The following is a 14,889-nucleotide window of genomic DNA, read 5'->3' as shown; positions in this document are numbered from 1 at the left end:
TACCTGTTGGAACACAAATCTTGCCGTTCATTCGAGCAAAAAGGGCAGAGAAACCTTGAGGAGCTGAGGCACAAAGCTTGACTCGGATGTGACGATATGACATGACCCTCCCCGCGGCACGTGCGGTTGACCCACGAAAGTACTGCCCCGCTCTCCATCCAACGCCATACCCACCCACCTCGCTTACATCGGAGCCCACGCCCCGAGCCCAACACCGTCGCCCCACCGGTCAGTTATATAAACCAGCCCCTCAGGGCAGCGCGGCGGGTAGGGTTAGCATTTGCGCGTGGGCGCCTCCAAAGAACCACTTGTAGTTCTTCTCCGCAGCCAAAATCAATGATTTGGGGAAACACCGGGAGCGGCCGCCGCAAAACAGCACCCGTTCTTCCCACCGTCTAATCCCCCAATTCTTCCTCGCAGCAAGCTGCTCGATCTCGCCGATTCCAGGTTAGTGTCCCCGCGCATCGCCCCCCTAATTCGTTCCATTTCGCCTCGAATTGTTTACCCCGCTCGTTTCGTTCTGAAATTCGCGAAATTCGAGCTCGTTCGATCACGATTAGGGATTCCCCATTTGGGCTTCCGCGCAGATTCGCCGCGCCCGTCTGATTCCCGGATCGGGAAGCAATCCTCGAGCGAGGTGGCCTGAATTTCTTTTAACTTCGTTGTCTGATTTCGCAGGCGGGCTCTTCCGACCTCGTGTGATTATTGCCGTTTGTCGAGGGTTAGCCGGCGATTAGCGAAGGCGCTGGGTGTTCGTCGGTCGTCTAGGGTTTGCTCTCCGTGAAGCTGTTTGATTGGGTTTCGGGGGTCGCCTGCATTTCTGTTGATTGGGTTTGGAGGTGGTGAGCCAAGATGCAGACTCGTCAGAAATTCGCTCGTGTGGACACCCAGGAGCTGAAATCCCGGATCGCCAAGAAGCTGGGCCATCAGCGGGCCGAGCACTACTTCAACAGCCTCAAGAAATTCCTGAGCTTTAAGCTCAACAAGGATGAGTTTGACAAGATTTGCTTGAGTGTGTTGGGCAAGGAAAATATCAAGCTTCATAATTTCCTCATTCGGTCAATCCTCAGCAATGCTTCCTTGTCCCTTGGACCGCCTAGTAAGCAGACGGTGACCGGTAACTCACAGACTAGCATGGTGTCCAATGGGCCACTGGGCAATGGCGCTCTGCCGGCGAAGATGGGGCGGTCTATCACTAGCAGGGATAGGAAGTTCGCTGATAGGCCAAGCCCCCTTGGTCCCCATGGGAAGGCGCCTCATGGTCATGGAGGCGAAGTGAGCAACTCCTGCGACATACCGAGATCTAGGGAGCAACAGAGTACCCTGGAGTTTGTTTCATCAGGGAGCAAGGTTCTGTTGGAAGTTGTCTCTGTAGAAGATGGGGAGGAGGTTGAGCAAGTGCGCAGTAGCCCAGCGTGTGTTCAAAGTCGGAGCCCCATCAGAGCTCCGTTGGGGATTCCGTTGGGGATTCCAAAGGCTCACACTCCTCAGCCTTCTACCTCTTACAGTTATGAAACATGCTCTAATAATGAGGAGTTGCCAGATACTCGGTCATTGTGGAATGTACTTCAGCACAGATTGCAAGCACAAGGCCTGAATGTATCCATGGAGTTTGCTCATGTACTGAATTCTGGGTTGAACTCACATTTAACTCGCTTGCTCAAGTCTTCTTTGGATGTCGCTAAAGCAAGGGGAAATGGAACAAGGATACCTCAAGCAAATGGAAGAGCAGGTCCTTCATGGAATGGTGGACAGAACCATGGCTTTCCTCCAGAATCAGGCCAGTTCTACCAAGCTTCGTTACAAGATGTTAAGGTAGCAGTGGAGTCCAACCGTCAGTTATTGAGTTGTGACCATTCCAAGCAGCATGAGAAGCTTAGCTTTCGTCTTATGGACCAGTGAAAGTCACAAATGCAATTTTGTTGTCTGTTAGCAAATACTATCTTGACCGTATACCCTGTCTGTTATGTTTCTGCCGGCCCTGCCGCGAAACTACAGTTAGATTAAGCTGAGATGAATGAACTTGGAATAGTAGGATCAAGTTATACATCCATGATTCTTGGACTTTGTATGTGTAAGTGAACTTTAATAACAAGTGCCTTCGCACACATAGAAAAGATCTGTCATTGTGTCTTTGCTTCATTTAAATGTTAATGTTAGCTTGTACTGGCTGAAACAAGTAGCTAATGCATCAATGACTGTTTGCAATATTGTGTTATGTTCCTGAACCTGAACTTTCCTGTTGCCTGCATTCAGATTTGAAATATCGAATGAGTGGTTTAGCCTGGTAACCAAATGCCATGTGAAAATGCTATTAGACTAGGGTTGTTCTCCATGCTTGCGTGCTACAGGATATATATATCAGTTTGACTGTTCTGAGCCTTAATTTGCGTGCTAATAAGGATACCTTGCTACTTGTTGTATGATTGTATCCCAATGTCTTCAGCAAGAGGTGTAGTTCGAACATTTTAAGCTTGAACTCGACAAACTTGTTACCTAGAGCGAGCGAAAATCCTGTCTTTAAGCTCGTAAGTTATTAGCTCCTTAAACTCACCATGCTTGTTAAGAAATTTGTAAGCGATATGGAACAAAAGAAGGGACAGCAGCAAGACAATACAAATATAATTATGCGCAAATATATTTGGTAGACATTCATTCATGTTTCAACCAACCCTTTAACACGGGAGTTCAAACATCAAAGTTCACACAGCAAACATCCAACATCTGATATAGTCATCTCAAAACGAAAAATCTGTCTGATATGGTGTATGATGCAATGCTGGGCTGGACTTAGATTGGATTGGAATTAATGTGTTGTGGGCTAGCCTGTGGACTGTAGCAGAAACTCTCGAAGCTTATCGAGTCCCAAGGAGTAACTCGTTAGCTCGCTTGTTAGTCACACTTAACGAGGAAAATCTGGAGCTCGCGAGTTCAAGTTAAATGGGCTGAGCTCTTCACAGCTCGACTAGCTGACAAGTTTTGAGTTTTAATTCCAGGCATAGCTAGGTGTGGTGTTAATATCTCACCATGATGGTTTCCAGAGAGAGGAAAACTAGCCAGATGGTTTCCACAGAGATCAAAAGAGCACTTTCGCTTTGCATGCTCATTTTGACGCTTCTCATCCATTTTCAACATTTGTCACTAAGGTACACATATGTGGAAGTTCAGTGACTCCCCGATGCAATTTATTAAATGAGTTATGGGGAAACATGTTACTCATATCTTCTGCTCCAGGTTAGCTGCTTTCCATTATTTTTTGTTTTTTCATTTATGCTCAAACTACTTTTGCTTTGTCTAGGGTACATGAACTACTTTGTTGATTGATCTATAACAATACCATTGATACTAGATTACCTTGTTCATCAGTTGTTTCACCCCTGCATCATCTCAACACGAAAAGGCTATACGAGTGAGTTATATAAATTATGCAATTTTAAAACAAAATATCAACGCTTTTTGTTGATGCTATGACCTTAATGATTGGGCCCGACATCCATAACAAAAACCTTTGTCATGCCTTCACAGGTTGGACCCGGCAACATCGGAGGGCGTAGCTCCTCCTTGAAGGCCTTGCCGTAAAAGAAAACAAAGGAAATGGCGACTTACCTGTATGTTTCTTTTCTCATATTTGTCATGGTTATGCCATTATTTTCTACATCATGTACTCTGCTTGTAAGTAGATGCGTTGGTCTCATTGTGTTGTACCTTTCTCAATATAACTAGCATGGTGGCGGCAGAAGTACTTCGTATTTATTATTATATTTGTGCATGTTCTTTTCTTTCCATAACCCTCTCGTTGCAAATTACACGTGTTTTAGACATGGATACATCCCTAAAAGGTTAGCTGCTTTACTGTAGCTCTTTTTTTTACCAATTATGCTCAAACTGATTTTCCTTTTTTAGGGTACACGAACTACTTTTGGTGATTAATCTAAAAAACTACTTTACTGTTGTTGTTCTTTGACTGTTTCAACAGAATATATGAGTGAGTCCTACAAATCATACAAAAGAAAATATCAAGCCTTTCTGCTGATTCTCTGGTCTTAATTGGTTTGATCCGGCATCCAGAATGAAAATTAATGTCTTGACCTTCACGGATTGTAATCGACAATGTCGGAGCATTAGCATATCTCCTTCAAGACCTTGCCCCAAACGACCTAGTCATAGGTGTTTTTTGTTGTATATTTGTCATGTTTCTTTCATTGTTGTTGTCTATCTCGTAGACCATTCTTGTATGTAGACATTTTGGTCTCATTCGCTGTATCACTTTTAATAGAACTAGCATGGTGGCACTCGTATTGGGGCATCATCTTTAATGTCTCTATAAAGATAATATATAAATTAATGACCAACAAACTCTCAAACCTTCCATTCTAGTAATCAACACTTACTTTTTACTCCTCCTTCGATACTCATGTCGGTGCCTAATAAGTCATATTTTCATATCACTCCTAAGAAACTATGTACATTTACTTATATAGTAATTGTCCATAAAGCATAAGATGGTAAGTGAAGCTATACTTTTTTTATTGGGTTCCAATGGTGTATCTATCCATCGCATTTGATCAGTATTCCTTTGTGCTATGCATTAGAGTAGTATCAGTGTATATACTATATAGTGATGACTAAGATATTTAATGTGTAACATTTTGTTTATAGTTGACTAAGAGCAACTCTAGCAGAGTTGCCACATTGGCAGCCACCATAACACGCCCTCCGTAATATTATGGAGGCCGCCGAGGCATAGCGCAGACTTAGAGTGCCCCACCACGTCGATGGAGAATGATATGCACGGGGTACATGCATATGTGATGAATCAGTTCATCCTCCTACACAACCTTCAGCATGCCACAACGATCTCACTCCTCTTCGGCGATGAGGGTGACCTCACCATGCGCTTCTTCATCCTCCGAGAGTGGCACCCAGTCCGGCCGTGGGGTAATTGACATGGTGTGAGCAGGGAGGGATGTGGAGGCTGGGGGCGGCGGGAATATGAGCCAGCACAGTGAGGCGATGACCTTTTTATAGCCATGGGCAGCGGGAAAACGTGGCAGCTGGTGGGAAAAAGGGGCGAAAACGTGACGGGTGGAGGGAAAACATGGCGGGTGAGGCGCGCGGGTAGTTGGCACGTGATGGCACCATTAATTTGCCCGCTTCCCTGTGATATGGGTGTATGTCCGTTTGCGCCATTGACAGAGAGAGAAGAATCAAAGATACGGTCCAAAATGGAAGCACCAGTAGCATAGAAGAAAGGGCCAAGATGCCATGTACAACACTGTCGTGGCAGCTCCAATGCCCTCAACAGAAAGACAAACAAAGAACTAGCCAACTACTCGCTACATGATCACCCATTTACAAACCCAAGTGACCGGACTAGGCATGCCACTCTCCAGTCCACCCCCTCTCCCTTAATTTTGCACAACACCGTCAATGCCGTCATGAAAGGATCTAATCGGTTATCTAGAGGGGTGGGGGTCAATAGGCGACTACAAATTTTAAATTAATTGTCAATCTTAGGGTAATGCTAATAAAGTAGGTTTTCTAGATATACAACTAGTTAAGAACAACCTATATGACTAGCAAGCAAGCAACAAGATATGCTAGGCAACAAACTAAATAGCAAGCCAACAAGCCTACATGGCAAATAAGGTGTGGGAAAGGATTAACCACAAGTGAGTCGAGAAAACGGATTTTATCCCAAAGTTCATACTCTTTGGGGAGTGCTAATTTCCATTGGAGAGGTGCCGAAGCCAAGGCTCTAGAGCGCCACCAAGTGCCTCACCTTATTCTTCCTTCGAGTCATCCTCAACGGATGAGGCTCGAATCACTCGGGGTTCGCTTTGGCACCATAGCTTTCCTTCAGAATCAGGCAAGGGGAAATGGAAGGAGGATACATCAAGCAAATGGAAGAGCAGGTCCTTCATGGAATGGTGGACAGAGCCATAGCTTTCCTTCAGAATCAGGCCAGTCCTACCAAGCTTCGTTATAAGATGTTCAGGTAGCAGTGGTCCAACAATCAGTTTTTTTGGCAAACAACAGTCAGTTATTAGGCTGTGATTATCCCAAGCAGCATGAGAAGATTACCTTTCGTCTTATGGAACAGTGAATGCCACAAATGCAATTTTGTTGTCTATTAGCAAATACTATCTTGACCCTATAGTCTGTCTGTTATGTTTCTGTTGGTTGTGCAAGGAAACTACAGTTAGATTAAGCTGAGATGAATGAACTTTTTTTAGAGAAAAGGCATACACCCGACTTTATAAATAAAGCCACCATGCAGAGTAACAGCAGAACATCCATGATTCTTGGACTGTATGTCTAAGTGAACTTTAATAGCAAGTGTCTTTACACACATGGAAAAGATCTGTCATTGTGTGTTTGCTTCATTTAAATGTTAATTTTAGCTTGTACTGCTGGACTTTTGATTGCTCCCACAGTTGAGTAACTCGTATTATTATGCCTGCAGTCACGCCATTGTTGTTTCAGTATTATAACTTTAGTATCTGGGCTAGTGTTCTGCTAGTGGTCGAATTTAAACATTCATTTACTTCAATGCTTGATCTTGCCACACTTATAGGCTATAACCTACAGTACACAATAATTTATTCCTGCAGTCATACTGACAATCAATTCGTAAGTACTCCCTCTCTAACAAAATGTAGACATTTTTAACAATTGTATGTGAAACAAAAACGTCCTATATTTTGTTATAGAGGTGGAGTAATAGTTTCAATGAATTTTTGTTAAGCCCCTGCTGATTTGAATCTTGATGTGTAATATTGCTGTTGCAGTTTCTCCTTTCTATCATCTTCTATAGTGTACGATGCAGTGCTGGGCTGGACTTCGATTATATTCGAATTAATGTCTTGTGGGCTAACCTGCGGTAGAAAATTTTCCGAGCTTATTGAGTCTCGAGGTCTAACTCGTAAGCTTGCTTGTTAGTTACACTTAACGAGTAAAATCTAGAGCTCCCGAGTTCAAGCTAAATGAACCAAGCTCTTCACAACTTGAGTAGCTCGCAAGTTTCGAGTTTTAATTCTAGGCCTAGTTAGGTGTGGTGTTAAGAGAGGAAAACTAGCCACGTGCGTTGTGAATTGTGACCTTTGCGTGCTCATTTTGACGCTTCTGATTTATTTTCAACATGTGTGACTAAAGTACACATATGTGGCAAGTTTAGTGACCATCGATGCAATTTATTATATGAGTTATGTGGAAACAAAGGGAATCCTTTATCTTTTTCTAGGATGATGAAGTTGTTATTTTGTGGAAGATGTTACATATATTGTGCTCCGGGTTTTGTCTTTTCATTTATGCTCGAACTAATTTTGCTTTTTTAGGGCACATGAACTACTTTGTTGATGAATCTATAAAACTACTATTGACGGCGCGAGTGTTCTAGATTACCTTGTTCGCCACTTGTTTCTCCCCTGCACAACAACAACAACAACAACAACAACAACAACAACAACAACAACAACAACAACAACAACAACAATGAAGCCTTTAGTCCATTTAGGGTAGGCTAGAGATGAAACCCATAAGATCTCGCAAGCAACTCATGGTTCTGGCGTATGGATGGCAAGCTTCCATGCAACTAGTCCTCTGGTGATACTCCACTCCTTCAGATCTCTCTTTACGGACTTCTCACATGTCAAGTTCGGTCTACTCCGACCTCTCTTGACATTATCAGCACGCTCTAGCCATCCGCTATGCACTGGTGCTTCTAGAGGCCTGCATTGAATATGCCCAAACCATCTCAGACGATGTTGGGCAAGCTTCTCTTCAATCGGTGCTACTCCAACTCTATCTCGTATATCATCATTTCAAAGTCTGTCCTTTCTTGTGTGGCCAAACATCCACCTCAACATGCACATCTTCACCACATCTAACTGTTGAACATGTCACCTTTTAGTCGGCCAACACCCAGCGACATACAACATTGCGGGTCGAACCACCATCCTATAGAACTTGCCTTTAAGCTTTTGCGGCACTCTCTTGTCATAAAGAATGCCAGAAGCTTGGCGCCACTTCATCCATCCGGCTTTGATTCGATGGTTCACGTCTTCATCGATATCCTCATCCTTCTACAACATTGACCCCAAATATCGAAAGGTGTCCTTCTGAGGCACCACCTGTCCATCAAGGCTAACCTCCTCCTCTTCCACATGCCCAGTAGTACTAAAACCGCACCTCATGTACTCGGTTTTAGTTCTACTAAGTCCAAAACCTTTCGATTCAAGGTTTGTCTCATAGCTCTAACTTCCTATTGACCCACGTCCGACTATCATCGACTAGCACCACATCATCCACAAAGAGCATACACCATGGGATATCTCCTTGTATATCCCTCGTGGCCTCATCCATCACTGTTGGAGTAAATGACCACGGATAGCCTCATCAGCTCCCATTGGTATTTCAAGACATCGGGGCCGACTGCGCCCCTCACACCTCTCGGACGAACGACTGCTTCCTTGGGCCGGCTGGACCAAGCGACCGGCTGCTAGAAGGCGGCAGGATACCGGAAGGCGGCTATGTGGTGGCTGGCTTCTAGCGGGCGGCCCCTCATGGCCTTAAAGTTTGCACCTACATAACTACGACGGGACGGGGCGTGGTCATAGTGCAACCTGCCACCCTCGAATCCCAGGCTGAGCGCGGGTACAGTACGAGCGTACCTGGAGGACGCCCGCCATCCGGCGGGATACTGTAGCCACGCTGCCCGTGACATCACCTACCACCTAGGGAGCTATGCTCCCACGATGACCTGTCGGTACGGCCCGCAGGCGGCGGGCCCTACGTGACAACGAGCTCCAGAAGGCGGCAAGTCTCCAGAAGGTGGTGACGGGGGCGGGCCGACTCCCACCAGGCGGCTCCCCCACCTCAAAGTCTGTGTGCCATTAACCAGAGGAAACGAGGAATGGATACAGAGAACGCCCACCAGGCGGTGGTACTGTAGCCATGCTTCCCCTGACAAAGCATCTATCATCAGTAGCGAGGCTACAATGGGGGGTGATCAACAGACCCACAAGCGACGGGCACAGCCTGTCAGCTGAGTACACGACAGCCGGCGGGACCCACCAGGCAGTGGGCCCCAGCAGCCGGCGGAGAAGCCGGCGTTTAGAGAGACTGACGGTCAGGTCCCACACCTTACCATTGTACCCCTAGGGGGTAGGCCTATATAAACCCCCCAGGTCACCCATGCAAAGGGTTTAGAACCTTAGCACACACACATACATATAGAGAGGGGAAGAAAGGCTAGCCTCGCTCATCTTCCTCCTCTAGCCAAATAGCTCAAGGAGCAATCTTGTAGCTACCCTGTTGAGATAGTGATCATGCGGAGACCCCGCAAAACAGGACTAGGGGTGGTATCTCCTAAGAGAGCCCCGAACCTGGGTAAGATTCGCCGGCTTAGGCGTTCTCGCTCACTCCCTCCTCTAGAGCCCGGCGACGTACTCTTGGCCCTCTCCATGATAAGCCACCCCTTGGCATATGTCGCACCACAATCCCGACATTTGGCGCCCACCGTGGGGCTAGGTGCACCGTTGTCCAGAAACACGTTCTGGACGGGAACCCTTTTCCTTCCCAGCAAACGCAGCCAGCCCGGCACCGGATGGCGTCTGCGTCAACACGCTGCGCGGCGCAGAAGCCGCTTGCGCCGCGAGCACTCTTGCTGACCTCATCGGCGAGATCCGTGTCTCTGATGAGCCGGCACCTGACGAGGGAGCAGTCCGCTCTGAAAGCTGCTTCGTCGACCTCCTTGGCAAGATCGACATCACCAACGAGCCAGCCTTCGACAAAGAGTCAGTCGGCTCCACCGACCCGATGCTTGTCGACTTCGACGTAGCATCCCCCGATTCCTTCCCCGCCAACGTGGTGATCATCGACGACCCGCTCCGTCCTGCGATCAGCGACGCCAGGGCCAGCACCGTCACGGAGGTGCTGGTCATCAGTCACGATGGAGCTTCTGGCGGAGCCGGCCAGGACCCGCTGCGGGCGGCAATGGGGGACCTGTCTGCGCCCATCGCGGCAGACGCTAACGGCGAGACGCTGGAGGCCTGCCGCGTCACACTCGTCGAGAGCGCCAAAAAGTTGGCCACCATGAGACGTCTCACTGAGGCCTACCAGCGTGAGATGGACCGCGCTGTATGCGGCACGCCAGCTGCTAGCGAGCCCAGCCGGATGGGCACCGTTCGGCAGCGGAGCACGACCGTCGCCAGCATGTTGGGGGTGGACCGCCCTGTCTACGCCACGCCTTTGGAGAATCTGCATGCTGCCCAGGCGGCACCAGACGAACTGGATCACCTAGGGGGTGATGAGCGACGCTGCATGATGGAGCGCGTCCAACAGCTCCTTGACGCGACTGCCACGCAGCAAGAAGCCATTCGCCGCGTGGTGGAACCCGACCCGCATGCCGAGAACCTCCCCTCCCGCCGAGAACATGGCATGACCTCCCGGACGCCGACAGGCGGCGCCCGCGACCGAAGAGACCCAGTGCCGGCTGCTAGCCACAACCGGATGCGCATCACCATCGAGCGCGACCAGGATGGTCGCCCTCGAGCAGTCGAGCAGCGGGGTGATCATCCGCTTCCCCCATGCTGGGAGAGGCGCGTCTCCTCGCCGGCTGTTGATCACCCAACTCTTGGCGACCGGCTAGGCCGCCGTGAGGGAATCGGAGAAAACGACTCCCGCCACCGGATCGATCGCCTGGCTCGATCCCTTGCACTTGAAGAAGAAGATCCGATCAGCCCGCCTTGTTTCGGCCCCCGCATTCGCGACGAGCCCTTCCCCCAAGGGTTCTCGCTCCCTCGAGGCACTCTCAAGTACAACGGCTCCGTGAAGCCGGAAGATTGGCTGGTTGACTACTCCACCGCCGTCAGCATAGCAAACAGCAACAAGCACTTGCCGTGAAGTATGTTCCCCTCATGCTCCAGGGCATAACCCAGACATGGTTGAACAGCCTCAAGCCCTATAGCATCAACAGCTGGGTGGACTTCGCCGAAGTCTTCATTCGCAACTTCACTAGCACCTACAAGCGGCCACCCAAGTCTCGCCAGATCTCCCTGTGCGTCCAAGGCCCCGCCGAGTCCACCCACGACTACTTAACGCGGTGGACCGAACTGCGCAACTCCTGCGAGGGGGTGCATGAGGTGCAAGCCATAGAATACTTCACTGCCGGGTGCCGAGAGGGCGCCCTACTCAAACATCGACTCCTCTGCGATGAGCCGGTTACACTCGACGAACTGCTAATATAGCAGACAAGTACGCCACTGCCGACTCCTCCATGAAGTCGAACTCCGAGTGGACGCATCTGGGAAAGTGCTCCCTCCAGCTGCTCAGACGCAGGCTGGTGATAACAGTCGATGACAGTAGCAGAATGACAACAAGCGCAAGGCCCCGCAGCCAGCTTCTACCAGCCGGCAAGTGGGGCCACTAGAAGATCAATAGCCAAAGGGACAACCTGGCCCCAAGCGTCAAAAGGGCGGCAAGCCTGCTTGGCTGCCCGCCTTCTCCTATGAGCAAACCCTCGATGCTCCCTGCAAGTTCCATAGTGGCGCGAATACATCCAACCACACCACCCGGAAATGCCACTGGCTCACCCGAATCGCCAAGGGCGAAGGACTGCTGAGAGAGTCCTGGATTAAGGGGTCCTCGGGCATCCGACCTATTATCCATGGGCCGCACTGATGGGTTGTGAAGACATGAAGGCCGAAGACTGTAGCTGTGTCCGGATTGGACTCTCCTTGGCGTGGAAGGCAAGCTTGGCGACCGACTATGAAGATTCCTTCTTATGTAACCGACTCTATGTAACCATAGATCCCCCCCCCCCCCCGATATCTATATAAACCGGAGGGGTTAGTCCGGAAAGGGGATATTCGTTACCATAGTCATACAGGCTAGGCTTATAGGGTGTAGCCATTACGATCTCGTGGTAGATCAACTCTTGTAATACTCATATTCATCAAGATCAATCAAGCAGGAAGTAGGGTATTACCTCCATAAAGAGGGCCCGAACCTGGGTAAAACATCGTGTCCCCCGTCTCCTGTTACCATCGATCCTAGACGCACAGTTCAGGACCCCCTACCCGAGATCCGCTAGTTTTGACATTGATATTGGTGCTTTCATTGAGAGTTCCACTGTGCCATCGACGAAAGGTTCGATGGCCCCTTCAATCATCTATAGTGACGCTGTCCAAGGAGAAACCTTCCTCCCTGGACAGATTTTCGTGTTTGGCGGCTTCGTACTGTGGGCCAACTCGCCTGGCCATTTGGAGCAGATCGATAGCTACAACCCTGGCCACCAGGTCAGATTTGGAAGCTTGAACTATGTTGCAAATATCCGTGGAGACTTGATCTTCAATGGATTTGAGACTACGGCGATCGCTCCCCCTCGCTCCGATGAACATGACCTAAATCTGTCATCGGACCAGGTTCTGGAGATGGTTCCTATAACTGCTACGACCTTAGATCCGGAGCAGTTTGCACCATTCGAAGCCACAGAGTCCACGGCGTTGGAGCCGCACACAAACTCAACACCAGGCAATATCGGCGTCAATGGAATTTCGGACTCGTTTCTGACTATAAGTGCCGAACCTTGCGCGCTCCCGGAGACCAAGCTGGATCGGTTATCAATCATCGAGTTCAGCGTCGTAGATGTCTTCCAACACCCGCCCTTCGGTGATGTGCTGAATTCGTTGAAAAACCTGTCCCTGATGGGGGACTCACGGCCGAACTATGTCCGGTTCGAGCTAGAGGCTGACAATGGAGAATTTCGCTTCCCACCCGCCACCCACTTCATAGCCACTGTCGAGGACTTAACCGACATGCCCGCTTCTGGCTCCGAAGACATTGACGGCATAGACGACAATGCCGATAAGGAGCAAGGCGAAGACCCTCCAGTCATCAGGCGTGGGACGGCCACCCCTTCATACGACATGTACATGATCGATACACTTAAAAAGCCTCGCAACAAGGACAAGGGATATCCAGTTAAAACTCCTGAGACACAATCTATGTTCCGGCGCCCCAAACACTGCCCCAAGTCACGCCGTAGCAACGATGGCGCTGGAGAAAATAGTACTCCAGACGACGCCGAAAGCAATGAAGACCCCGTGGGAGCAATATCCGAGCAGGAGGAACAGGAAAACGGGCAAGCCAGCCCCGATGAACAGGCTCTGCTCAGCGACGGTTTGGAGGACGACAACTACCTTTCGCTCTTGAAAGATGAGGTAAGCCTCGGCGACAAAGACTTCATCGTACCCAAAGAGCCCCTCGAGCAGGAGCGCTTCAAGCCCAGGCTGATAGCTACGGCAAGGAGCCTGAAAAAGAAGCAGCAGCAGCTTCAAGCTGACCAAGACCTACTCAACGACAGATGGACCGAAGTCCTGGTCGCCGAAGAATATGGCCTTAGTGGCCTAGCCAAAAGCTACCCAAAGCACAAATTGCTATACCAGTCCGATGACGGGGCGTTGGAGCCCATACCATCGTCACACAATGCGGCAGGTCGCCGACAACTCTGTCCGGATAAAGAGGCAACTCAAGACGAACACCAGACCTCCCCACCTCGCCGTAAAGGAAAGAACAACGCAGGTCATGATTACCCAGACAACCTGCAGAGGGACTTGGACAATAGAGCAGGAAACGCAAGACCGATCTACGGATCGCGAAGCATGCTTCGACACGCGACGATGGCTACCTATTCGGACGTGTCAAACCTCGCCACGCCTGATCCGAGAACCGCAAAGGGACCCCTTCAGAGTTACGTTGCAGTGTGGCCCAACATAGAGGCGCCGCACACCCGCTTTGCTTTTGATGAAGTAATGGATCATGAATTCCCCGAAGGATTCAAACCCGTCAATATTGAATCATACGACAGAACAACCGATCCCGTAGTATGGATTGAGGACTTTATTCTCCACTTCCACATGGCACATGGAGACGACCTCCACGCCATCAAATACCTCCCACTAAAGCTCAAAGGGCCAGCTCAACACTGGCTAAATAGCCTGCCCGAAAATTCCATCGACAGCTGGGAGGACTTGGAAGAAGCCTTCCTTGACAACTTCCAAGGTACATATGTCTGGCCACCCGATGCCGATGACTTAATTCACATTGTCCAACAGCCCAGAGAATCATCCAGGGAGCTCTGGACTCGGTTCTTAGTCAAAAAGAACCAAATCGTCAACTGTCCGGATGCGGAAGCCCTTGCGGCTTTCAGACACAGCGTCCGTGACGAATGGCTTGCATGCCACCTCGCCCAAGAAGGACCTAAATCCATGACAGCCCTCACTGCTCCGATGACCCGCTTTTGCACGGGAGAAGACAGCTGACTCGATCGTAGAAGCAATAGCGCCAGCAACTAGGGCACCTCCGAAATCTGAGACGGCAACGGCAAGCCACGAGGAAGCAAAAAACAACAGTCGCAATGACAATGAAAGATTAGGCGACAAAGTGGTCAACACCGGATTCAGCAACCCCAAGCCCGGTCAGCGGAAGAAGCCATTCAAGGCAAATCGAGACGAACCATCCAACCTGGACAGGATAATGGACTGACCCTGCCAGATTCATGGCCACCCCAATAAACTAGCTAATCATACCAACAGAAACTACCGGGTCTTTAAACAGGCCGGCAAGCTCAACGCCGAATATAGGGGGAGGAGGCCGCCAAGCGACAGGGATGACGGAAAGGTTCACCAATGAAACACCGGGGGTCAGAAGCAGTCTCCATCGGAGGATCAACTACTCCTAGAACGGAAATAGCAATCCGACTTCTGCCGCCCACTCCGTACACCTACAAAGTTTGTACCACGCATACATCATTACGCACTCAAGATACCACGGGCATTAGTGGAAGCACAATACGGACAAGCCTGCAAGCACTCCAGTAACTTTTAT

The 14,889-nt window shown here is 49.4% G+C and overlaps 1 protein-coding gene across 1 annotated transcript; it reads left to right on the top strand.

Moving 5' to 3' along the window:
• The first annotated feature begins 221 nt into the window (after positions 1-221).
• Positions 222-2,142, top strand: LOC123086861 (uncharacterized). Its single transcript, XM_044508676.1, has 2 exons — positions 222-447; positions 679-2,142. Exon 2 carries the CDS (start codon positions 853-855, stop codon positions 1,900-1,902), a length of 1,050 nt encoding a protein of 349 aa, XP_044364611.1. The 5' UTR covers positions 222-447; positions 679-852; the 3' UTR covers positions 1,903-2,142.
• Positions 2,143-14,889: the final 12,747 nt, after the last annotated feature.

This window comes from Triticum aestivum, chromosome 4A, assembly GCF_018294505.1.
Source record: "Triticum aestivum cultivar Chinese Spring chromosome 4A, IWGSC CS RefSeq v2.1, whole genome shotgun sequence".
Lineage (NCBI taxonomy): Eukaryota > Viridiplantae > Streptophyta > Magnoliopsida > Poales > Poaceae > Triticum > Triticum aestivum.
Note: the sequence above shows the minus strand (reverse complement) of the source record. Positions and strands in the feature narration are given on the sequence as shown.